The sequence below is a fragment of the Prunus persica genome, chromosome G1 (assembly GCF_000346465.2).
Source record: "Prunus persica cultivar Lovell chromosome G1, Prunus_persica_NCBIv2, whole genome shotgun sequence".
Lineage (NCBI taxonomy): Eukaryota > Viridiplantae > Streptophyta > Magnoliopsida > Rosales > Rosaceae > Prunus > Prunus persica.
The window spans coordinates 41639734-41665935 of NC_034009.1; the positions used below are offsets into that span (position 1 = coordinate 41639734).

The following is a 26202-nucleotide window of genomic DNA, read 5'->3' on the forward strand; positions in this document are numbered from 1 at the left end:
TACTACAAATAAAACAAATGATTTTTTAAAATATATATGCGATATTGGAAGAGAGGATAATCGAATTTAAGACCTCATGTGCAGGGATAAATGCTCCTAACTACTTGAACTACAAACCCGAATTTAAAACTAATGAATTTTAGTGTGAAACAAGAGAAATCAATTGAGACCAATGTGAAACTAATGGCATTTTACATGATTCATTCAATTAATTTTCTATAGGATTTAATTAATGGGCCCTCTCACCCACACACAATGCATGGCTCTCACATAAATATGACAATCCTTCCACAATATCTTCTTAATAATATATTATTGATTGGTTTTAAAACACTTAGAATAATATATTGGAAGCAGAGCAACCAACTGGGGCTCGGTTTCAGAAACCCAACAGCAATTTATGGCGAGGCAGAGGTTGCCAACAGAAACTTCAAGCTAGGCTTCGGTTCCATCCTAAGCCCAAGGGAAGACTTTTTTTGGGCTAAGCACAGCGCACGATAAGGTAAGCAAACACACACTAATTAGACAATAATTATATTGCTGTACCTCTCTTCTCGGGCAAAGCTGCTTCATTTTGATTCCTTTTGCTCTCAAAATCATGCAATGCCATATGGTGTTGGAATAAAGTTGTGTACTTTAATAAGCAATCCTTTCCACCCAACAAGTTGTTCATCTTTAATTAAATGTTTGATTGTTGCTTTTCATATCCCTAAGCTTTAACACCAAGGGATGGCAAGCTTTGCTTGGTAACCGTTGCTAAGTACAAAGTATGGAGTATGAGAATCACAGAGTTAACAATTCGAAAATTTGTACTGTTAAGAAAGAGGAATAACAATTCAAATTTGATTTGGACCTCCTTTTCTAATGCTGTATTTAAAACATGTAATAGTTTTAAGATGTGGGGAACTAACAGAGCAATTCAGGGTGTGAATGTTATGAGCATCTAACGTTTAAGAATGAAAGTCTAGGACAAGAGTTTAAAAGGGTTTCTTCATCTATTGCCAAATTAATTTTTAGTTAGATGATTACATTCCAACGGTAAAAATTGAAAGTTGAACCTTTGATAGCCTGCTTGGTAGCTAATTGTCAGAGTCTACTTCTTAACTAGATATTAAGTGATTTTATGACTCGACACCGCTAAAAATCACCACAATTTTTCCTAATCAGATGGGTTTTTGGGGTTTTTTTTTGGCTTATACAGGCACGAGTTATATAAGTTATCAACTATTGGGGTTGTAATAAGTTTGTCCCTCAGTCGCTTAAGAAAAGACATCATGTGAGCAGTTATGTTACTTATAGAACAATGTTATTTTTACCACATTGACCTTTTTAATAGAGGTCAGAGAAAGCATACGTGGGTTATATCAGTTGGCCAAAGCAGTGTGCTTGCTCCCTTGCACCTGAATTTGATCCTCCTCTTCGTACCTTAATTTAGAATATCGCTTTCTTAAAAAACAAAACAAACCAAAAAAGGTGAGAGCAACTCCCCCCATGTGGGCGTAACCTTTGTGGAACCCATGTCAATATGGCGGCGTCCAAACATCACCACTCTTATTTATGAGGAATAAAGGAGCTAGCCCAAAAATATTGGCAATGGGCCATAGGTAGCCCAATTGGGTTGTCTTCTTCAATTATTTGGGTTTACGGATCGGGGATGCTTGGGCTAACTTGGGTTTTTAGGTAAACCATAATTTCATGTCCAATGAATATCGGCCCAAGAAGAAGCTCATGGGAAAGCAAGCAAGAGCGCCAAGAGGGAGCGTTTCAAATTCCCAGTGCTTCTCTCTCGCTCTGTGTCTGTGCTGTGTGGTTTCAGGTCCTCTCTCTCGCTCCTCCTCATGGATATCAAAATCCCTCTGTTAAACCCTAAATACCAAATCCCCAGTTGAATATCTTCCCGCCATTCCTCCTTCTTTGGAAATTTCCCATTTTTCCCTCCTGCCCCCATAGAAATGCCTGTGAGATCCATCCATGGACGGGGAGGCTAACCTTCCAGTCCGACCCGCTGGGGCGAGGAATTTGATCCGTCCGACCAACCTGGATTCCACATCGTCTTCGTCTTCGTCATTCTCTTCCTCGTTCTCCTCCTCCTCTTCGCCGCACTTACTCCGCAATGTTCAAGCCGCCTTCAAGCGTCACCGCCCTCTCGGTACCTCTCTCCCTCCGTCTCTCAAAGTTAATGTAGTAACTAGGGTTTTCTTTGTGTAGTTGTTTTACTTTTGGGGTGAAATTGAGAATTCAAATTTGGGGGTTTTCTCGTTAGGGTTCTACAGTGAGTGTACCTTCTACAAATTCAAGGCTTCTTCTTGAATTTGTAATACTTGTGCCTTTACATTTTTCTGATAAATGCAAAGTTTGAGCTTTTGGTTTATCTAGTTGTTTAAGTACGTGCTGCCCTATTACAGTTTAGCTTATAGATTGTGGGCGGGGCATCACTGAACTATGCTCTGGGTTTTGAAATAGATTAGAGTTCGAAATTTTGGATAAAACTTTTATAGTAAAGCATATGTCTTTAGAAGTAAAACTGATTAGCTTTGGTACTACTGACCCTTAAATGCTCAGTGATTATACTGAAAAAGCCGGCAGCCCATTTGCATCAAGTGCTCATTTATATGATTAAGATAGGATAAATTTTTTAGAATTACTTCATTAGTTCTTTGAATGTGATGAGTGAACGCACCCTTAATTCTTTAAGTGCTCATTTCGAGGAACATTCAGGAGTAATGCAGTCAAATAGCATAAAACCGCGGCGTATGGTGGTCCCCCAGCGAGGCGCATCCAAAAGTTCCGCTTCAAGTGTGGCCCCTCTGATTGACACCAAGAAGTCGAGAGAAGTAGCTTCAATGAGTGAGGGTAATGCTGCAAAGGATTCAACTGTGCAGCCAAACAACATGCCCACTGTTGTCAAGGAAACTCAAGAAGATGCATGTATTACACCATTTTCCAGTTCAGGCGCTAGCACCCAAACCTTTGATGAACACTTAAACCCATTTGATGGGCAGATAGATCAAATCAAACCTGGTGGTAAAGACAATAATCAGATGTGTCCCGTGAATTTCGAGTCTCAACAGATCGATGGTAAAAAAAAAGTCCAATTTTCAACGGGAAGCATTGCCACTCCCCTGGGTAATATTTCCTTACTTTTTAAAATCTGCTGGGTTTTATTGCTGTGCTTTGGTGCTTCTTAGGCCTCTTTGTGACATTGCAAAATTTTATGAATTATTGCTAATGCTGTGTACAGAATACTATTTTGAGGTTCTTTCTATGCCCCGAATATGTTTTCCTTCTCTCTTAACATGCAGGGGCCGATGATGATATGGCCACTGGATTGGAGTACTTATCATCTCATATGCGTTCACTTGCATTGACAGAAATGGAATGGGTTTCCAGCAGTCAAGCAGAGGCTTCAGCTGTTATCAATCATGACTCAAAGCATCAGAATATTCAGAACACAGAATCTGATATCAGTTTGAAGTCTGATGGTGGGATTTCTTCTTCCTTGGCAAAGAGAACAACCGCCATTCATGATCAGTTGCATCAATTCAAGAACTTCTTAAGCCAGCCTGTGACTCAATCCTCAGTTGTTGGGCCATCATGTGCTACGACAACGTCTGTCCATGCTACTTCAGCACCCATGCTTAGCTCGACAACTTATTGTACTCATTTGCATAGTGATTCTCATGTGGCAGTAGAACCTTCGGGGGATTTTAATATAAATCCTCAACCAGTAACTCAAGGGAAAATGATAAAGCCCTCAAATGCTTCTTTAAAGGACAGCAGTGGAATGTCAACTGACCATATAGCTGTTGCAGTCCAAACTTCTACCGCTGCAATTGATACCCGAATGCAAGTTAAGGAATATGACCTTTCTAAGGAGCAAAAAGGCTGCATGCTGAAGGAAACTAAGATTATGGAAAATCCTTCTCTTCTTGATGCTAAGTCAATTGAAGGGAAAGGGTTTACGGGTGATGTTACCAATCCACAATCTCAGGCTCCTTTGCCCCAAAATTCGTGTACTGATATGAAGTTAGAGTCTTCTAAATCAGAAAAACAACAAAAGGCTGCAAGTGGTAAAGGTGCATCAGCCCCTCGTAAAAGGAATTATGATCCTGACTTGTTTTTTAAAGTTAATGGGAAGCTCTATCAAAGGCTCGGAAAAATAGGTAGCGGAGGGAGCAGTGAGGTTCACAAAGTCATATCATCAGACTGTACAATCTATGCACTTAAGAAAATCAAGCTCAAAGGACGTGATTACGCTACTGCTTTTGGCTTTTGTCAGGAAATTGAGTATTTGGATAGACTGAAAGGAAAAAACCATATCATACAGCTTATAGACTACGAGGTACTCACTTTCAACCTAAAATCGTTCATATTATAACATGCAGATAATTTCATTTACATCTGGGTAAAACTATGCAATTCAAATTTTTGTATGCTGCGACAGAGACGAGGACCTAAGATGAAAATGAAGTCAGGTAGAAATCAACCATCAAATTAGAGTGTCGGTTGTAGACTCTTGATCTCAAGATGGCCAAGATCATTGTAAAGTCCAAATAATGGGTTTTCAAGGGAATGTTTCACAGGATACCTCAATGTAGCCAATTAAGTCATCTAACTCAGCCAACTTACTGGTTCTTAAGAGTGACAAATGCTTAGCGGAGCATCAGATGGCCAAAATTGTGGTCAATAAAGTGGCTTGATTAAAATGAACAGACTCGGAAGGAGATTGAGGTGACACTAGATTTGGCTAAGTTAGCTAGGTGTCTGATTTGGTTCTCTGATCAAGCTAAAGAAAGTAGCTTCAAAGAAAATAACGGTAAAAATGATTAGGAATCTGCTCTTTTTCATCCAATCCAATGAATTTTGCACCATACATTCTTCTTGGAGAAAGGTCTTGTATATTACATGTGATATTGATGACCATTTTCGGATGTACCGCGTATGTAATTGACAGTTAGGAACCCAAGAGAGAGTTTATGCACTGACAGTTGGAAATCCTTTATGTAACAAGTATATTTCCTCATTTAAATATTCCTGTTAATTGTAAACTTCGGTATCATATAATAATTAGCATGAAGTTCACACAGAAGATGCTAGATTTATGCTAGAAAGTATACCTATGTACCATGGACACAGGTTGAGGAGGCAGAGTTGTTTTCATACAAAAGATACACAACAAATCCTATCGAACAAAGTTGGCGAGCGCTTCTGCCCAATGACTCAATTTTTATTGCATGTGGATTTTCTAATGTCTGAAAGTTGGATGATTGCAGGTTGTTAATTAAGATATATAATTCCTATACTTGTTATTGTTATTAGGTGACAGATAAGGCTTTGCTCCGTGAAGTCTTGAGTGGCTCCATGAGTAATAAAGATGGCAGAGTCAAGGATGACGGGTACATATACATGGTGCTTGAATATGGCGAAATTGATTTAGCTCACATGCTGTCCCAGCAGTGGAAGGAAATGGACGTCTCTAAAAAGACCATAGATGAGAACTGGCTACGATTCTACTGGCAGGTTTTTGAGCTACACACCTTGATATTTTGTTGTTAATTTCTTTGCAGTGCTTTGTGTTTGTTTTGGTACTCAAAAGGATGATTGCCTAAAGGTTCACTTTTCGTCTAATGGTATTAGGTATTTGCTCGTCTTGTTTGTTTGGTGATATTGTTTTGGGGGATTCTATTAGGTTCTTTATTGATATGACCCATATAGATATTGCTGCACCTAGTTAATTATTATTATTATTAATATATATATATAGTGGTTACATGGAATCTGACATGTTGCCTGTATATAGTGGTTATTTTCCCCAAGCCATATATGTCCATACTTGACTATGTTCCTAACATGTAGTCAACTTAGGAAACACGAAGTCATGATATCAAGTTGACCTCATTTTCAGTAGTGTGGTGATTGTGGTGTTGGCTGCATACTAAAATTCCTAACCAAGAATGCTATTAAACCGATTGTGGGCAGATCCAGTTTCCATTAAACATCCAAAGATCCTTTAAAACATTGGTTTCTACCACTTGTTAGTTCTCTAAACTTGTATGAATCATACGGTTTTCTAATTTGGTTACTGCTTTTGCGGCTACCATTTCTAGCATTATGCTGGTGAGACTTTCCAAAAGTCTGGCATAATTGTGTGCATGCACTTGTTAATAATTTTTGTGATTATTCTAAGTATGAAAAAGCTGAACCAATCTTGTGGAAAAATATGGCAGCAAATTCTTCTGGCGGTTAACACTATACACGAGGAACGAATTGTCCACTCTGACTTGAAGCCAGCTAATTTCCTGCTTGTCAAAGGCTCCCTAAAGCTAATTGATTTTGGGATTGCCAAAGCGATAATGAGTGATACAACCAACATCCAAAGGGATTCTCAGGTGATTATCACTTAGGCCTCCCTCTCTTTCTGGAACTACGATCTGTTATTATCTGGAAATACCAGTTAAGTAGAATGCACATCCCATTTTGCTTGCTGCCCTTTTGAGAAAACATATGTTTGCAGCATCTAAAAATATAGTTTCTCACTTTTTTCATAATGGTAAATTGTACTGGCATGCCATATGCACCATGCTCTATTGTACATGATATGGCTCCTTAGTATGTTGGAGGTTACCGGATATGCATTATGTGTACTTTTGATTAGTTCTTCTGTCTCTACTCTTTCAGGTGGGTACACTTAGCTACATGTCTCCAGAAGCATTCATGTGCAACGAGAGTGATGCAGATGGAAACACTATCAAGTGTGGTCGGCCGTCAGACATCTGGTCTCTTGGTTGCATCCTTTATCAGATGGTATACGGGAGGACCCCATTTGCAGACTACAAGACCTTCTGGGCCAAGTTCAAAGTTATAACAGATCCCAACCATGAAATCACATATGCACCAGTCTCTAACCCCTGGCTTCTGGATCTTATGAAAAAATGCCTTGCATGGGACCGCAATGAAAGGTGGCGGATTCCTCAGCTGCTTCAACACCCTTTCATTGTTCCCCCGGTTCCAAACCAGCCATCTTTGCCTCATGACGAAAACTGTAAACTGCTTCAACTTATTGCCCAAACTTGTGAAAATGACTCTGAAGCTTCCAAGCTATGTTGTCAAATCCAGCAACTACTTAAGGACCCTGTCCCCTCAATAGGGTCTCAGTTAATAACATCGCGAGACCAACATTGTAAATTGCTCTCCCAAATGTCAAGGCTTTGCTTTCAGCTCCAGGAACATTTAATATCAAATTCAGAGGGATAATAGGTGAAGGTCCAAGCATTTTTTATCACAATTTCAGCCCCCATTTTTGCGAAACTCAGATGTCAGGTGGTATCCACTTTTGTCAGCTGATTTCGGCTCATAGGGAAATCATGCTCGGTTACCATCATTCTCTTCCATCTCTTTGTAATGATATGTAATATTCCTGCTGTGTTATTTTGTTTTGTTAAATATAATAGAAAATCTGCTCAGAGTGATTGGCGTGTAGTTCCTTATCCTTTCCTTGTCCTTTATTAAGCATAATGCATGGATAATATATGTGATTATTTTTTATGCAGAAAATATATTTAACTTAAATTACTGAAATTTGGTGTCTCGTGCCAAGCTTTTAAAAACCAACTGGGTTGGCAACAAAATATGGCAATTACTTGCTTTGTCATAGAAGAATAAGGTTACCAGTAAGGCCAGACATAAAGAATGAAATGTTGGTACCGTCAGAATATGGCAATTACTCATCCTTACCACCAATGATATTATCACACGTGTAATTGTTATCATATTTCAATGGATGTTTAGCTGTTGGGTTAAGAAATGCAAGTAAATGGAAGTTTGGTTCCATGTTCAATAAATTTGGTATCCCCTTTGATAATAATGCATAAATAAAGATTGATTGATTGGATATACGAAGTAATAGCAGAAATGTACAACAAAAAATCCCAAAACAAGTAAGCTTGTTAACAAGAATCAGACTTTTCTATTCTTCTGACGAAAATTTATAAGAAGCTTCGGCGCGTGCTTCCTCCAACCTCACGAACAGGTCCTTCATGAAAGGTGTGCTTGTCCCATGAGTAATCTGCAGTATATCTACCGCCTTGATCAGAGATTTGACAGCATTCTCTGTGTCTCCTAGTAACCTGTAACAACAAATCAACTTGTTTAAAGATTCAACAGAAAACTCCTATGACGATTTGACCAAAAATACTAACCATTCGAGCTTTCCACAGGTATAATATTGCAATCCAAGCAAAGGATGACAACCTGGATATACTCCTGTAGTGAAACAGAGTGAAATTCGGGACGTTAGCGGCAGTATAGTAAACAGATGTGCATCGATAATTTTCAATATACTTTCTCATAATTGGTTACGAGGTAAATGCAGTGTGCATGCCAAAGTACAGTATTGAATGGAAGCGCCTTGTAAGAGGGAGATTTAATCTCACATGTGGAGCACGCACTGGCCTCAATTTACTCCAATCCACAGTATCCTAACACCTTAGTTTCCATTTCTTTTACCAAAACTCAGTTTATTCGGTTGTACTTAGAGACCCATTGATTGAGCCAACGAGAACAAAAGTAATTTGATCTTTGAACTAAAATGAAAAACAACTTCTAACTGGAAGACACCAACTTGAACAGTTAAAAGTTTGGGAAAAAAAGTAAAGGAATTAAATATCTCAAATGTGGAATAAAAAAGAAACAAGGCATTCTTACGAATAGAAAAAAAGAAATGAAAAAGAAGAAACAAGACATACTTTGATACACTGGAATGGTCAGTCTGCAATATGCTAGAGCTTCACTCCAGTCTTCCAGCTCCATCAAAATCTGAACACAATATGATTTCAACAAATTAAATGCATAATTTAAGTGAACATAAGGAATTAAAGTCACTGCACGTTACCTTACAGTGTTTGACGTTCTCATGAAATTAGAACAACCACAATTTACTACTACTTTATTGAGTGCCCAAAATCATTGATCTAAAAGTACTTTTAGTGTTAATAATATAACGAAGAGGCTAATGACAATTGCCAAAAAAATTTACATAGACAATAAGAAACCATTTCCAATGCTCCACAAACAGAACATGATATTCATTTCACTAGAAAGTAAAGCAATACCAAACTTATCATACTTCAATTCATAGAGGCCAAACCCCACATCGTACCTTCCTAACTTTAGTAATTCACTTATCCTAATTGGTACAATTTCAATTAAGTAAAACCATTTCATTTGTACCTGAAGGAGCCAAACAAGATCTGTTTTTGCATAAAATATAAAATAAAACAGAAACTTTAACAAACTTTTTCCAGAACCATTTGATACATACATATGTATGTGTGTGTGTCTAAATATTACAAATGAGTTCGACTTCATCACTACTTTCATTAGTATAATAGGAAAAGAACAAAAAATAAATAAACAAATGAGTTACCTTTAAAAGCTTCTCCCGAGTTTGCATCAAAGAGATTGAAAAAGGATGATATAGTTTCCTCTGCAGTGTCTCAATTGCCCTATACACAGATACAGATTCCTGGTAATCTAAACTTAGTCAAAGATCAAATCATGGTGATGAAATTTGAATATATAAAAACCACAAAAATATTATAAGTAATCATAACATCAGATTGCCCAAAAAGACGAGTAATTCTTAGCACAAAGAAATAAGGATACTGTGAGAAGGTGTAGATATAGGAGCCTTGTCTGACAATGATTTTAGTTCACTTGCTATCTGCTTTATCTCTTCTTTGCTCCTAACAAGTCCACATTGCTGGCATATGAATCCATTGCCATCTGCTCATCCAAATCGCAAACAATGAAATATAGTTGCTTTAGCTACCTAACTCATCTTATTTTCTATTTTGTTTCACCTCCCTGACTTGAATACAGGTAATTACATACCAGACTCACGAAGTAAAAAGCCAATGCATCCATTATCCTTGCATCGGTAGCCTTCCAGAACTGCACTTTCTTGGATATCATTGTACTTGCCCTTCAATACAAAATCAACTTCATTTTTAGTTTAAATAGGATAAGGTTCTACATATTCCAGCAAAAAAAAAAAAAAAAAAATGCTACATGACTCACAACGTCACATTCTTTAAAAGAAATAAAAAAGAAAAAGTCATAAGTACCACTTTACTGCAGCGGGGACATGTGCAAGTAAAAAGGTATTGTTCTTTTAGTGCCTTTTGTCGAGTCAGAGTGCTTCCAGCAGTTTCTATGTAACTTATCAACACCTTGAAAATGAATTTGTCAAACAGAGAAGCCTTTAGATTTCACTTCTTGTCAAAATTCGTGCAATAACATGATACTAAGTAACTTTACTTCACAATAAAGAAAGTCAGATAACGTCTTGACAGCATATGAGACACTAAAATTATTCACAAGAGAAAAAGGATCATAAATAATTCACAAGATAGGGTTGATTTCTGTGAATGCACTTAAGAGATTATAAAAAATGTCATTGCAGAATAAATCTTCTCGATTATTAATGAAGCACTTTATAGAATGACCAAGGGACATGCAGCTCATTCCTTTAGTGTCTATTTGTCAAGCAATTTAAACTTATTAATTATCTCCCCTATGATCATACATTTCTGGATATTCAACGCATAAACCCTTGATGTAATCTCTTATTCTTAATTGGAAATCATAATGGCCAGCAAGTTAAAGAAGCATATACTACCTCAGCACCTTTGGGTATATGTTGCACAGCATGTACGACTGCTGACCTTCCCTCAAATAACAAAACAGAATTGGGCAAGCAGCTACAGAACCAGAACCATTTAGCAAACAAATAGCAAGAGGGTGATACTGAAAATACTTTTATCCACTAACATAGTTACCTGTGGTTAACAATGGAAATGACAGGATACAATCCTGTGCCCAGGGGTCTCAATTCACTGTCACAAATTGTGTGAGCATTGCATGCAAGCTGCATGGATCGCAGAGAATCAAAATTCCCAAAGATTCCACTAAAAAAATTTAAATTGCATTCTTATTAAGATACACAACGTTTGAGTCCGTACAATAAAGGATCGAAAGAAGTCATGCAGACAATAGCACTGTAATATATCATTACAAATTTGTAAGAACTTAGTTAGACACCAGATGATCGCATTGATTGAGTTGGGTACATGCCAAACTGACAATATAACTTAAGCATCTCATTGTGCTATGCATAAATGCCTGAAGTACCTCCAACACAACGGTTTTACTGCCTAACATTTGCTATTGGGTTCACCAGAATTACCACAACACTAACATGATAGTGAAGCTTCACTTGCATTACATGGTGCAAATTCAGCCACTTTTATTAATAAAACAGTAATAATTGAGAAAAACAGAACCGAAAAACTGTTTATAAAATCACACCTTGGAAAAGTTTTCTGCAATCTCTTTTATATTGATACCGGGCCACTGAAGTATCAAGCTGACAAGGTTCGCCATCTGAGCATACAGCACCAATTGCTTCTCATCAATCTCCGACATATCTTTATTAAAAGAAACAAAAAAGAATTAATAAAAAGTAAACAGCTACAACAAGAAGGAAAGCTAAATTGGAAAAAGCCAAAAAGGATACGAGCAACTAACGCCTCCACCAACTTGTAGTTGTCCATGGCAGAAGCAGGAATGACCTGAAGGAAAAATCTAATAACGTTAATGTTTTATACCCAAAATTAAAAATTGAATCTTTCTGTGTAAATAAGAAAATCTTTACCCTCTCAGTTTGCAATTTTGTGCGAAGGTAGAGTTTGATCATGAGACGAATAGAAGGCGTGACAGCCATTCTTCTCTCCTTGTGAAGCTTCGAGAGAGCTTCACATTCTAGACGATGCAGCTTCCATTCAGACTTCTGCATAATACAAAAACCCAAGACTTCAACGAATGAGGAAACACAAGAACTCCATGAATGTAATCTAATTACCAATCCGAAGCCTAGGGCATACCTGGCATGAGTTACTGCAGTAGTACACAACCTGACAAGCCGAGCACTTCTTGAGATTACTTGATTCGAAACAAGCATCGCACCTGGATTCCGCTGAGGAGTTGTTTGGCACAGAAACGTACGGCTCTTGGCTTATTATCACCTCCCCTGCAATTCAAAACCTCCATTATCGCTGTTCTGAAGCAGCAGAGCTACAGAGAGAGAGAGAGAGAGAGAGAGAGAGAGAGAGAGAGAGAGAGAGGTGAAGAGGAGACCTGGAGAGAAGTCTCTGGTGGTAAAGAGGCAACGGCCTTTCTCTGGAACATTCGAAACGGTTAAGCTTCGGTCCTCAAGAGCTCTCTGCAACTCTTCCATGATTGGCGTTCTGTCTGTGTTTGCTCACTCTCCACCAAACGACGACGTCAATGGTGGCGAAGTTTTGATGATATAGCAAATGAGTGTTTTTTTTTTTTTTTTTTTTGGGTTCTAATTTTGGGGTTTTGTAGGGTTAAGGTGGCGGGTCCTACATGGGAGGACGTGGCGTGCTACGAAGCCTTGTGTTCTTGACTTGTCGCTCTTTTCCGTCTCCGAAACGTTTCAATTCTCACTGAAAGTTCTGGTCTTTTCAAGTTGAATGTCCTACGCCTTCACTAGGTCACTAGGGTTTTTCTCCGCACTCAAGAAGGTCATTTTATCAACAAAGAAAACGAATAGCAGCCTCCCTCTACCGTTTGCTGTTTCAGGTTAGTTTGGTCCCTACTGTTTGGTTACTGAGAAAATCCAGTAAAATCAGTTCGTTTCTGAATTTATCAATCTGTTTGCGAATTTCAGCTATGGATGGTAATTCAAGTTGCGCGTTGGTGTTATGCGGAAAATCATCGGCAGAGAATGAAACTGCCAAAACGCTGAAGAACAGTGGCGCTCTGAAGCTCACTGACAACACTGAGCTTTCAATTCTTCTGCACTCTGAATCGGCAAAACCGATCAAGGAAGACGCTTTTGGGGTGGATTCGTTTATGAACTCTCTCTCAACCAATCGGTTCGGAAGGTTCCTCCTTTGGTCTCCACGCTTGCCTTCAACGCACGACGTCATCTCCCAGTAAGTCTCATAAAAGCCCTTAGCTTTGTTTGCCTTTCTGAAACGAAGTGAACGGATATTTAGCTTTTTCTCAGGAATTTCTGTGAGCTTCCTATCGGTGCAGTTTGTGTAGCTGATGTTCAGTACAAAGGGCGAGGTTTGAAATGCCAATTGGTGGTTGACATTGATTTTACTGGTTTATTGTGTTATTGGGATTCAATTTATTCTGTGATCTTTTCCAGGCCGGTCGAAGAATGTGTGGGAGTCTCCCAAGGGTTGCCTTCTCTTTTCCTTTACTTTGCAGATGGAGGATGGCCGAGTCGTGCCTCTTATACAATACGTGGTGTCTCTTGCTGTCACGGAGGCAATAAAGGATGTTTGTGATAAAAATGTGAGTGCATTTTTCTTGCTGAGTTTGATATAGAAAGAACCTTGTCAAATTCATATTGCAGTTAATAGGTGATGCTATAGTCTCCCAACTTTGATACACTTGTGTTAATACATCTTTTGAATTTCAGGGCTTGCCATATGTTGATGTTAAAATAAAATGGCCAAATGATCTTTATTTAAATGGCCTCAAAGTGGGAGGTATTTTATGCACCTCGACATTTAAATCAAAGCAGTTCAATGTCTCTGCTGGTAATTAGTCTCATCCTCTGGGTGCTGATTAGCATATCTGATTGGAAATAAGCATGGTTTCACATACCTACTGGCTGCTTTGTTACTTTTCTGTAGACCTTGTTCCATTCAAGTATTAGATGAATGCCTCCATCGACAACATTGGATAGTCAAGAAGAAACTCTATGTTGATAATGATGACACAGATATTTTTGCTTCTGTTCTTGCAGGTATAGGTTTGAATGTTGATAATGAGAAACCAACTACATGCTTGAATACATTTCTTAGAGAATTGTCTGTTACGACATACCAGTTTAGAAGAGAAGATATTCTTGCCGCCTTCTTCGACAAATTTGAGAAATTTTATGAGCTTTTTATAAATCAAGGTAAAAAATCATCGCATGTCAATTAACCATCAAATATGTCATATGATATATCAATTATGCTATTCCTTCATTTTGATTTTAATGCTTAATCTTACTGTTTTGCCTCAACTATGTATGTTGGTGCCTTGCTTTCTATTTTTTCTTTTAAGTTTTATGCCTGTCATGAAAAAATATCTGAATAACTTTTCCAGCTAGAATCCCTATAAATGAACAATCTTTGAACTTGTTATATGAAATTTCTTTTGATCTCAAAATTTGAATCCTTGGCAATACCATCGCAGTTATATTTTGCCCTCCTTTTTAACAACTTTATTTGTTTCCTGCATAGATATATGGAAAAAGAAAGGGTAAATGTAATCATTTCTTTCTCCAAAAAAATATAAATTCTAATTGACCTTGTTTCCAGAGTTTCTGTTTCAGTAATAAGATTCTACTCTGATCAGCAAGCACAATAGTGAATCCATTAAGGGCATGTGTTATGAAAAGTAATGCATGGTTCATTTAATGCAGGATTCCAATCTCTTGAGGAGCTATACTATAAGACGTGGCTACACAGGTAACACACTGTCATGTAGATCTAGATTCTACTATGAATCTTTATGGTTGAATTCAAGTTAGTCATTTTTAGGCGTAGTCTTGTCTAGCTTCAAAAACCAAAGAAGCCTAGTGAAATGTAACACCAAATATTCTGTAAATTTTGTCTCACTTGGTACCCATTAACATTTTTTACTTAACCTACAGAAGTCGTCTTCCAACCTTTTATGATGGCCTCTTGATTTTCTTCTCATAAAGTATGGAAACCATTCTTGTCATTCTTGAAGTTAGTTTTGTTTTGATATCTGCAGCGGACAGAGGGTTATTGTGCAAGAAAAGAATGACGATCAAGTTGTGGAAAACGTGGTCACTATTCAGGTTTGGCAAACTAGAAAGTTGCTAGATGAGTTACTGACTCAGAGTTTGAATATTCATGCCTATGTACACGAAAGAGTTTGTACCCTTTCTTATGATATAAACCCAACGAAAATCTGTTATTTTATCCTTTCTGGTTCAGACAGGAATTTAAGGGTTACCTTTATGGATAAAATTTTGGGTCTTGTGTTCATAAAAGATATGCCCCTTTCCCTTGATATACAGAAGTTAAAGAACGTGTTCAGTAAAAATGTGTGAGAATCCTTTATTTGAATGAGATGAAAAGATCTAAGCCTAAAATTCATAAACTAGGGGGAAACTACAATTACAACTTTTATGGTTGACTCTTTTTACATGGATAACCCAGTAATTTATTTTCCACTCTTATACCCCTTATGGTTTCCTATGTTACCACCTATATCATTTGTGATTTACCCCATGTAGCCATTGAATAGAGAAATAAGACAAGGATAAAATAGGCATTTGCATGCTTATTAGCAACATCCATTAAATAGAAAAATTAGTAAACTACAGAGTGTAAATGTCACAAGTAAACCACAGGTTATACCCTTTTAAATAGGGTACCATATAGGGTCTATATGTACGTCCTCCTAAATTTTATCATGAAATTCTCCCTTCTCGTAGATTTTATAACGTAATTCTCAGACAGTTTGAGGTATGATTGTATTGTCAATACTATATATTGGTACTAGGTTTTCAACATCTAAATGTTTAATTTGCAGGGTTTGACCTCATCAGGATATCTGTTAGCTATTGGTGATGACAACCAGATGTGTGAACTTCATCCTGATGGCAATAGGTAACTTTGCTAAATTGATATTATTATTTTTTTATGATATAATGATGTTTAATTAACTATGTAACTTACATAAGCAGTACCTGTACAAGCCTCTTTTTTTTTTTTAATATAGTCCCATGGATGTTTATAATAGTTCCACTTGTAAGTAGGAAAAGTGAAAACTACCGGAAGAACATTTAGTAAGCAAGCCATATGGTTTATATAAACTGTAATTTCCATTCATTTAAGATGCTAGCACAAATTTATTTTTTTTCTTGTTTTGGGCCAATGTGATAGCACAATTTAGAGCCACCAAGATTTTCATGTTCAACCAAAAAGAACACTGTTTGGTCAAGACTGCTTTAAATGTTTTATGTCATATGGGATAGATACCTGGTAATAAGGTTCAAACTTTTTCATACGCCTTACTGGGACATCATAAGCACAACTTTTTGGGTTTGATGTGGTTTTCGCAACTCTTGAAAGTTAGATATGAAAGGAAGTATTTATAAGTTGGTAATAAGTGAATATAGTTATTGGAACTAGTACATAATTCTTGGTATTATACCTGAAGGTAGCTCCACTGTTTTGCTCACCTATTACTGGATTTATTTGACTATTAGTTAAATTTATGTCCTGATTTTGTCCTAGTCCCGTATCATATAATCTTTTTGTTTGAAGATGTGTCCTTAACTAAATTCTGGGCAGATCACTTGAGACATCAATTGGTGAGGATATGGAAATTGCAACATCACCTTTTTCTATCTGTTAATTTAAAATTGCACCCCTGCTTTAATACGTGTGTCAGGTTGCTTGGTCAAAAGGACCGCAACTTGGCATCATTGTTCTTTTTGAAATTTGGTTTTACCATCCAAAGTTGAAATAAGGGTTCTGGTCATGTCTCTTGTACTCCTTTTCTCTCCCAATACAGTCATTGTGAAAAACTCTTGCATGCATTTACCATCTTAAAAGTGACGCCTGGTTTTATTTCTCATTTACTGGCCTCTTAATCATTGCCTTCTATTTCTGCAATAAATCAGTATCCATGCATTCCTGGGTATAACTTTGGGGCAGAACTGGTAGGTGATCTTGACATGTCTTTCTTGTCAAACATTACATGCCTGTATTTCTGTCTCTTCCTCAACTTGATACATGTAAAAAAGAATACATAAATAAGTATGTAAGTAATACTAAGTAAATATGCTAGAGGATCACTAAGAACATCCCGTTATATATTTTGCCCCTTTTCCCGATCAACTATGTATAGCTTCAGTGTGAAGCATCCCCTGCATTCCCTTTGTAAGATAAGTCATTACAACTTTTGGCAATTTGATGCAGTGGTTTTACACCAACATGTTATATTTTCAGAAGTTTGTCAGGACATGAGCCTGCTATTCTTAACCTAAGTAATCATGATACTGTTTCTATTTCTCTATAGTTTTGACTTCTTCAAAGGATTGGTCAGACAAAAGCTTGACTGAAGAAGATGCCTTGGCACCATGCATCAGTGGCTACAATCTTGCTCTATCATGTGCACCACTGAGAATGTTCTCTCTTTAGTTACTTTTTTCCATTTTGTTTTTATTTATTGTTCTCAGTATAGATCTCGACAAACTTAGATCTGTCTTTCTTTGCTTAATAATATCAGAAGTCATGGATTACAACCACTCTACTTTGTATACTTGCAAACAAGAAATGGATTGTGTTTTGTGTCATGATCAACCCAAATAATCAATCATTTGTAGGAAATCTGGTCATCCTTGCCAGCTTTGAGGTGGTTTGAATAAGTAGTACTTTTTTTGTGGTTGGTTGGGGAAAAACTATTATAGAATATTTTCTTGTCCAATGGGTGCTCAAAAAATATGCTTAGTTTTGTTGGCTTTGCTAAGATCTGAAGGCCCCAACAATGACCCACTGGCCAGAATGTCTTGTTTGTAAGGCAGTATATGGTGATGCAAACAGAACTCTTTGGTTGCCTATATCATTGTTAACTGGTTGAAAAACATGTAGGATAACATGTAGGATAAAGATTCTCTTCCAAAAGAAGCCAACGCTCATTTTTGGTGCGTCCTGTGGTTGTAGGGTACCTGCTGTCCCTCTTCACATTCTGAGTTTGAGTCTTTTGTTATAGGGACAGAGAAAAAGGAACCCACCCCTCCCACATGCACAGCCTTCTATACCAAACAAAATGTCCTAAATTGAGGCCACAACCCTTTAGTGGGGGTCCATACAACATTACCACTGTCTCAATTGGGAATCTGGTTAAGCCATCTTCTCCAAGCTGCAAAAGGTCACGTTCGACGTAAGATATCACCAGTCACGTTTTCGGCTAGTGTCATGTCTCATGTTTCGGTACTCATAATAGAGGTACTGCACTTATTAAATTGGATAATTTCTCGCATAAAAGAGAAAACGAATCACATCATCAAGGGTGGGACTCTATGGGACTGGATCTCGGAACGAGAGCTTGATCCAGTCCCGGTCCACCCACGAAACAATGTCGTTGACCACATTTGAAAGCTTTTTGAGATTCATTTCCAAATTAGGTTCCGCCAATGTACCAAACCCACGCATCAAGTTGCAGCTTTTGTCTCTCATTTCCAAATGATAGGATTGTCTTTGCATGAGTTGAAAAAGTTGGCATTCACATTACACTAGGACACATTCTAATACCTTGTATTTGGTCGTGGCATGAGAACAACAACTGTGTCGTTTTGGTGGTAGGGGCTCATGGGGTGCAGTCTAAAGAAGTATTTGTTTCTGTGTCGGTCTCTGCTGGTTGCTAAAGATTGTGATAGACGTGCTTGGCAGTGGCTGAATTCCAAGCTTCTCTTTTTAATAGCTTCAGGTTTAAGACACTTCAACGTGATATAATACGTGTTAGGTTGAATTTGTGCCACAAGACAGAAGTTGGATTCTTGGCCTTCTCCTTGTAATTCTCTCTCAAAATATTAACTCTAAATCATATATTGGAAGAAAAATAGGGCAAAGGATAAAATTCGTTCGGACAAAATCATTCGGAGTCAATTCAGATGAATCATTAAAGCCTTCAATGCCATGAGAATCTATCCATTTATCAACTTGGAGCATAAGATTTTTATGGATTAGAGTGAAGAAAGCAAGTACATGATAGTATGACAAAAGAAGAAAAATCCTTCACAATAATAGAAGTATAGCATGCCCTCAAAAAGAATAAGAGAAAAAGACGACTAGAGAGGAAGAAACGAACAGAAAGTTATACTAATCACGCTCTTGTTGCTCAAAATTTGCAATATTTCATTTAATGTTTCAATCAAGTCTTCTATTTAAGTCATGTTCAGAGAATTTTTGACAACCAAAAATGCTTTTAAAAAAGTTTTGGCAAAAATGTTTCTAGTTCATAGAAACGTTTTCCAAATAAATACTTCCAAGTGCTTTTCTGTGTAAATTTTTAATAAATATTTCAACGTATTTATTATAAAAGTGTTTATGCACAAAAATGTATGTTTTTTTACGAAAGTAATTCCAAATTATGAAGCAATATAGTCTCTTATTTCACCGACGGTCACAATCCATTACAAAATATGCTAATTCGATGTGATGCAAGTTTAGGGATCGATGCAATTCAACTAATCTTTCATTTATGTGAAAAGCAATTTTAAAGTTGTATTGTATGTGAAGATGGCAAAAAAATAGCAATGGCATCATCGAAATGTGCTCTAGCTATGAGTCTATGACTATGAGAGAATGGCATTGTTTCCATTCGAGGGAAAAAAAAATTAAAGGGAGCTCAACACAAGTGAAATATAATATAAAAATATTAATAGTCACTCGAATGAAATCTGAGTCGAACTTTAACAATAGAAAATGTTTGTTTACCCCTAAAAAGCAATCAATTATTCAAAAGAAGCACTAATAACTGGTAGCTGGAGATCAGTCAAAGATCCACTGAATTATCATCACATGGCAATATGGCTGGTGGACCATGGTGGTTTAGAGACTTAAGCTCTGTCTTATAGTCGTTAAGTCGACGGATTCATCATTCTCTGTTAGGATTTAAATCAATCATGATCTATCTATTCTCTCTTAAGATATCAATCAATCATAATTTACATATTCGATTAGATCGTGTTTCTATTACATACGAATCCATCCACCCATCTTTTCTTTCTTTCTTGTTTCTTGTATCTTGCTTTTGATTGTTTGGTGTTCCTTTGTGGGCTGTGACATCTAAATCTTCACCCTTTTTTAGTCGAAAAAGATTTTCCCTGAGTTAGAAATTGGTTGGCAAATGATTGGCTTTTAGTCAAAAAGAAGGCATGCTTAGTGGCACTGATGATGGAGGAGAGCCAAGGATGAGGTTTGCTTGCGTTGCAATGCTGCATTGAGAAGAGACGACGTTGGGAAATTATTGCTGTTTACATATGTTTGAAACTTTTGGGGCATGTGATATATAATATTGCATAAAATTACATCAATTCTAGGAGACTTTCATGCAAAGAAAATATCATTTTTTATATCTCGATCAATAGCGTAATGACACACTGGATAACTTTTTCACATATTCTTTATATTATTAGCCGAATATAACAAAATAGTGTGATCTATATTAAAAGAAAGTTTTTCTGCAATTCTAGAGTTCTTTCTGAACAAGTGGGTGTAAAAAGTAGACGTGGCTCTCTTTGGACAACTAATTATGTGCCAATCATCACTTTCTTCATCGTTTGTATTAATATTGTAAAATAAATCGCATGCTTTGCTAGCTCTTAGTGGTATAGCTTTATAGGATAGGGTTAGGTTTTTCTTTATCTCCTAGACCTAGTTGGACCTTAAACATATAAAGAAACTCAATATAATTTAGTCACACTTCAGGGTAGGTTCGGTCCTTAATTAGTTGAGGTAATGTAATTGGCTTAGGGTAGGTTAAAATCTATTATTTTATCAGTTTCGATCTCTTGGACTACAGAAGTTCAAGAAATTGTGGTCACCCACCGTTGGATATTAATCCAATGGTTCAAAAAAATTTCTTAAAATGAGTGCAAGAGTGAGTAAACCGTTGAATTTACATCCAACGGTAAGTGACCACAAATCTCTTGGACCCTTATGGTCAGAGATCCAAGAGATCAGAACTGGTTCTTTTATTTAAAGAAAAAAATAAAATAAAAGGCTATTTTTTATTTAGTTCATATAAGAATCAAACATATGCTTTTATAAAGTTCTTATTGGGCATGATTATTTGGTTCAATATATTATTTTCTATTTTCTATTGTTTAGGGGAAAGGAGGGGCAAGACTCAAGATTGAACTCTCTTTTTTTTAGGACTTTTACTATTGAGATAAGCGATAATATACTAAATTCATACAGTATATATATGATAGGACCCGAACACAGGACCTTGCATGATAGAATAATCACTCCAAATCACTATACTAATGAATTCTTTGTATTAAATTGTATTTTTTAGTGTATGAAGTAAGCGCAAACATTATTCATGATTAACTTACAAATCTAAAGGCATGTATATTATTGTTGCTAAAGATCTATCAAAAGCTCAAGAAATTGTTCATTTTTGAAATCAATAATGTTGCAATAGCTTGATCAATTTCTGATGATAAACTAGTTGTGTAAATTTGTATGCAAAAGCTAGGAGGTTGAAACTCATCAACACAATACATGATTCTCTCGTTTTATTTCAATTAAGATACTCAAATCAACATGAAGATATCGTTTGTATGAGATAAAATCTCAAAAGTTGTTCAGCTTAAAAACTACCAATAAATGCTCAAGGGTAAGATTGGTAATATTGGTGATTATTTTTATTTACCAAAATAAAGGAGAAGAAAAAAGTACCAGCTGAATGCCAACAAAGCACACAGAAACAGAATGTTGTCTTCCTTTGTCCTCTGTCCTCTGTTCTGACACAACACAAGTAGGTACGTACACTGTGCTGTGCAGTAGAAGATTACTTCTCGCTCCTCACCAAGGACGACCACCGCGTGTGTCATCAGCGTCACCCTCTGCCAGCTTTGACTGGGTTTTTTCGGGGCCGTACTCAAAATTAACTACAGTTTCTTCTAAATTCTCTAATTTCGCGTGACCATCTGAGGTCGGCTACACGTTTTATCTATTATTCTCCACATGTGTTCCATGCAGCCACGCCTTATACCACTCCCTTACGCGGGAGGTACTGCAAGGGCTAATGGGTCCCAAAAACTTCACTCGGCTACAGCCTAATGGGTCTTAAAAATCTCATTCAGATATAGCCTATTGTTTTGAGATTTTTGAGTACGCTGCAGTCGAGTTAGGTTTTTGAGACCCATTAATGATTTGGATTTATTCTTGTCAAAGGTTTGATTTTTCTTTTTCTAATATCATTTATGTGCAAAGATTTTTATAAAAAATTAAAATTAAAAATAGTTAATTGAGCTATAAATTAGTGTGATTTTTATATGGTTGAATATGCTCTTGACAATGGCGAAATATTTTTTAGATGCCCCAGGGCAATCTCTCGCAAGCTCGCATTTATTTCTAAAAAAAACTATAGAACTGTAAGTACATTAAAAAAAAAAATTATCATTAGATTTTTAACTAATAAATGTCGCTAGCCCATTCATTAAAAAATACATGGTTTGACCCTTGCATTTCCTCGATTAATTGTCTCAATTTATGGAGAAAAAACTCTTGTGTCACGGTAGCAATGCTTCGTTCTCTTAATTTGTCTTTTTATTTATTAATACAAGTGATAGTTTAAACTACAAAGGGAATGTGGTTTCTCACACACATACTATCAATGTGCTATGGGGGTTCGAACATGATTAATCTGCAAGTCAATACACTTTTTCACTGGATTAGACCCCATTGGCCGATTTATCTTCTTACGTGAACTTGCAAGTTATTTCCGGATTCATTCTCTTCATCCTCATTTAAATATCCATTCAAATCAATTTTGCATCAAATAATCTTGACACTTTCATATTCATTTCAGTTTGTATCACGACGTATATTATCGTGTCCCTGTTACATACGTATTACAACATATTTAATTATAATTAGCACATGTGATTTGGTTTTTCATTGAAAAAGAAAAGGTTACCCATGATAATATGCACGATACACTGTGACCAAAGAAAAACATTTAGGTTAAACATTGAACATATAGTTTTGTATTTTAAACTAAAGTTAACAACATTGAACAACTTTTGGAAGCCATGTAAATTATTCATTAAAACGCATGGATGGCTTAAAATATTGGAAATATGGTTTTATTTTGGTTTAAAATAATAAAACACCATAATTCCCCCTAATGTGAGAGTTGGGGAATATAGTCAACTATAGCACAACAAAGATTTTTAAAAAGAAGATAAAATATTTCCCAAATTAATTTTTGAGGACTGCCTGCAATGCATGTAATAATAATTAAGAAATGATATTAGATTATACTAAAATTCATGGCAAAAGTCAATATGGACGTTCGGATATCCAACTGTGATTCGAAATTCTTAATGTCGTTGCTTCCAATTTGATCACTTTGTCTTTAGCTTGTATTATTCAATCAGTGCATAGTGCATACTCCCACGTCGCTCTCTGAATTGAGTTTTTGATGTGAAATGTGTATATTGTGAATTCACCACTGTCCAAAAAGCACAAATCATGAGTTCTTTTTAGTGTGATTGTTTTTCAATCGATAAGATAGGTTAAAATTTAAAATATCTTTTAGCATTAGGAAGAGAAGTACCGTTATAAATTAACATTGTAATTTGAAAGTAGTTAGAATAATTTTCCTTTTTAAAAAAAAAAAATTACAAAGGTAGTGATGATAGTAGTTTATATCAGTGGCAAACTCAATAATTCACACAGATAATATTGGATGATGATGTCTCGAGTGCAAGCCTAAATACTCGCATTCACTTAAGTTTCAAGCCCTTTGCAAACTTATTATACATAAATTAACAAAATCTTTTTTGTTGGTTAGTAGCCTAGGCCTAGAGAAGTCCTTCCTCGGATGCCAAATCTTCTGGTATCAAAATAAGGTTATATGCCATTTGGTTGTAAAGATTTGATATTCTTTCGGTGATCCCCCAAATCCAATAATAATATTTTAAAAAACCAAATATCCAAAACAAAACCAAAAAAACAAAAACAAAAATCAATCATCAAATGATTTAGAAGATGAGAATATTTTTTTCTAGGGGGAATAAGTAAAAGTTGATTGTGGAACCAGATTATGATAAGTACATTAGCTTAGATTCAAAGTTATGGTGGACATGGTCAATATTGCTACTATTTACACGTGTACCCCAATTAGTAAATATTTACTTTGTTTTTATTTAATCTCGGACGCGAAATAGTCATAAGAAATTTCTCATGAAATAAATAGGACCAATGACTTTCGGAAAATAGAAGCTTCTAACATTTACCCCAAACAGATTTAAGCATTTTAATCAGGACAAATCAACTTTTTGATAGGCAGCCAAGACAAATCGTAATCAAGGAGATTATCATCTAATAATTGGATTTAGGGATGAAATCTTCTTCCCTTTAGGATTCTGTGGATTGAATTTTCACGCGAGTAATAACTCCTTGACGTCAACCTAGACCCCAGAAATCTACAGAAGGATTTTTAACTCTTTTACCTCTATTTTTTCCTTTTGGCTTGCAAGCTATATGACCTAGCTTCTGCATCCACAGTTAATAAGAGGGATTTATTATTGTGGGCATGAGAACATAAATCTCAGTTTAGTTTACTTATTATTTATTAAACCGTCAAGTTTATAAATGTAAACAACTAAATACATTGAGTTTTACTTTTTTGTACAAGTAATAGTCTAAACTACAAGAAATAGGGTTTTTCACACACACAATTAAATGCATTGATGTTTAACAAATGGAAAATGCAATGGGGACAACAAATGAGATAAGCTTAACAAAAAATGGATAGATCAATAACAGCATAATACCAAATTAGACCCTTTGTTATTTAATCAAAGTGCTTTAAAATTCCAAAAAATTTCAAATTTACTTGCTCTGTAACTTGAACCAAAAAAAAAAAAAAAAAGAGTGAAGGGGTTGTAAATTGTAACTATCTCAAAAAAAGTAGGTTGCATTTTTTATACGAAAAGAGAGAAAAAAAGGTTGAATATCGTCTTCGTGCGATACAATTGTACAACCTACTCACTGGCGGACTCAGAAATGTTTTAGCGGAGGTGCAATATTGACCAAGTATGAAAAATGGTTTTTCGGAATAATCATTTTCTCAAGATAATTTTTCGTGGCTTTTTATTCCTTATACACCAAATAAGAAAACATGATTTTATGGGATTTTAATATGAAGTATATATTGACTTAATGAGCCATCATTTTTAGCCTAAATCGTATTTTGCACTAAAATTGAATTTTCATATTTTGATTTGGTGAGAATTTGATTTTCTAGTATTTTTATTTGAATTCAAATGGGGGGTACTTCCTTATTTACATTGTAAATTTAAGTAAATAGAGTAATATAAAAATAAATAAAAGTAAAAGGACAAAGAAATTTACTTAATTGTTGAAAATAGAAATAAGGTAATCTGTACACCAATTGAGCAAAGGGACAATTTGAAGCACCTACAATGGTTTTTCCGGCGAGGGGAGGTGCAACTGCACCTCCTTGCGCCTTAATAGGTCCCCCCCTGAACCTACTCTTTTGATTTGGCTACAATGTACCCACCTAAAACGTTCAAAATAAAATTTAATGAACGACTAATAAGGGTTGATTAGCACTATTTTTAAATTACATGAATAAGCATCTAATTACATTGAGCATCCACAATGGGCTCCATAAACCATATTCTTAGACAAATTTTAGGAATGAATCGTAAAAATGCAACTCCAACCACGCTCCCTATTCACCTCCTAAAATAGGAAGTCCTCTAGGAGCTCCTAAATCTGAGGAGAGAGAAAGAACTCCTAGTGGCTCCCTATAATTTAATGCTGCTTTATTTAATAAGTATTACAAACCTTTATTTAATGCTAACTATTTTTTATTTTATTTTTTAATAGAGATGGACTAATCAAAAAAGAGTTATAGTATTTATGACTCTCCAAATTAGGGAGTATGGTTGGAGTTGAAATTTTTTAGAGAGCTCATAAAATAGCTTTCTTATATTTTTAGCTAAATTTTAGCTAAGAAAGAGAGAGCATCATTGTGAATGCTCTTGAACATTCAGATGTGTTCATGAGCATCTAATTTTAGGCCTTTTTCACAAGGTAGTTGCAATTTTAAATTAAAAGTTATCCAATCAATTTCATTATATTTAAAACAAAAACAAAAACAAAAAAGAAAAGAAAGAAGTTTCCAATACATAAGAAAAGTACCCAAACGCCAGCGCAATTGCCAAAGTCCCAAGTCAAAGACGTGAAAGCCATTAACCATCCCCCGTCAAACATCCAAACACCCCCGCCACTCACTAACCACTCCCTCCCCAACACGCGTCCCCAGACGCGTTTCCCACGTGTCGCTCTCCCACCACCCAGC

At 36.1% G+C, this 26202-nt stretch overlaps 3 protein-coding genes across 5 annotated transcripts; 2 read left to right on the forward strand and 1 right to left on the reverse strand.

The window, feature by feature from the left end:
- On the forward strand, positions 1772-7487 carry LOC18790746 (serine/threonine-protein kinase mph1). Of its 2 annotated transcripts, none has more exons than XM_007225218.2 (6): positions 1772-2149; positions 2719-3126; positions 3372-4342; positions 5320-5520; positions 6228-6389; positions 6679-7487. In XM_007225218.2, exons 1-6 carry the CDS (start codon positions 1972-1974, stop codon positions 7252-7254), a joined length of 2496 nt encoding a protein of 831 aa, XP_007225280.1. In that variant the 5' UTR covers positions 1772-1971; the 3' UTR covers positions 7255-7487. The 2 variants fall into 2 exon arrangements, with proteins under 2 accessions (XP_007225280.1, XP_020414788.1); XM_020559199.1 differs by having other exon boundaries at positions 1785-2149; positions 3303-4342.
- LOC18791679 (histone-lysine N-methyltransferase ASHR1) lies at positions 7854-12507 on the reverse strand. 2 transcript variants are annotated; one of them, XM_007222741.2, is made up of 14 exons: positions 12196-12507; positions 11943-12088; positions 11714-11848; positions 11576-11630; positions 11368-11486; positions 10839-10927; positions 10679-10760; positions 10125-10229; positions 9892-9982; positions 9664-9783; positions 9425-9531; positions 8745-8814; positions 8199-8262; positions 7854-8126 (listed from the first exon to the last, which is right to left on the reverse strand). In XM_007222741.2, exons 1-14 carry the CDS (start codon positions 12293-12295, stop codon positions 7967-7969), a joined length of 1443 nt encoding a protein of 480 aa, XP_007222803.1. In that variant the 5' UTR covers positions 12296-12507; the 3' UTR covers positions 7854-7966. The 2 variants fall into 2 exon arrangements, with proteins under 2 accessions (XP_007222803.1, XP_020410439.1); XM_020554850.1 differs by having other exon boundaries at positions 11792-11848; positions 12196-12417.
- On the forward strand, positions 12453-17432 carry LOC18789279 (biotin--protein ligase 2). The gene is made up of 10 exons (XM_007221718.2): positions 12453-12663; positions 12752-13019; positions 13094-13155; positions 13241-13389; positions 13517-13637; positions 13847-14002; positions 14513-14558; positions 14848-14914; positions 15655-15731; positions 17149-17432. Exons 1-10 carry the CDS (start codon positions 12555-12557, stop codon positions 17189-17191), a joined length of 1098 nt encoding a protein of 365 aa, XP_007221780.1. The 5' UTR covers positions 12453-12554; the 3' UTR covers positions 17192-17432.

What these genes read in the sequence shown, in the direction of transcription:
- LOC18790746 (XM_020559199.1), top strand. Translation starts at nt 1,972, where the DNA reads ATGGACGGGGAGGCTAACCTTCCAGTCCGACCCGCTGGGGCGAGGAAT. An exon ending in AAGCATTGCCACTCCCCTGG is followed by an intron (nt 3,127 to 3,302) that starts GTAATATTTCCT and finishes CTTAACATGCAG; the next exon opens with GGGCCGATGATGATATGGCC. An exon ending in TACAGCTTATAGACTACGAG is followed by an intron (nt 4,343 to 5,319) that starts GTACTCACTTTC and finishes TATTGTTATTAG; the next exon opens with GTGACAGATAAGGCTTTGCT.
- LOC18791679 (XM_007222741.2), bottom strand. Translation starts at nt 12,295, where the DNA reads ATGGAAGAGTTGCAGAGAGCTCTTGAGGACCGAAGCTTAACCGTTTCG. An exon ending in ACTGCAGTAACTCATGCCAG is followed by an intron (nt 11,849 to 11,942) that starts GTATGCCCTAGG and finishes TGTATTATGCAG; the next exon opens with AAGTCTGAATGGAAGCTGCA. An exon ending in CTTTTTACTTCGTGAGTCTG is followed by an intron (nt 9,784 to 9,891) that starts GTATGTAATTAC and finishes TTGGATGAGCAG; the next exon opens with ATGGCAATGGATTCATATGC.
- LOC18789279 (XM_007221718.2), top strand. Translation starts at nt 12,555, where the DNA reads ATGTCCTACGCCTTCACTAGGTCACTAGGGTTTTTCTCCGCACTCAAG. An exon ending in GCAGTTCAATGTCTCTGCTG is followed by an intron (nt 13,638 to 13,846) that starts GTAATTAGTCTC and finishes CTGTTCTTGCAG; the next exon opens with GTATAGGTTTGAATGTTGAT. An exon ending in AAAACGTGGTCACTATTCAG is followed by an intron (nt 14,915 to 15,654) that starts GTTTGGCAAACT and finishes TTTAATTTGCAG; the next exon opens with GGTTTGACCTCATCAGGATA.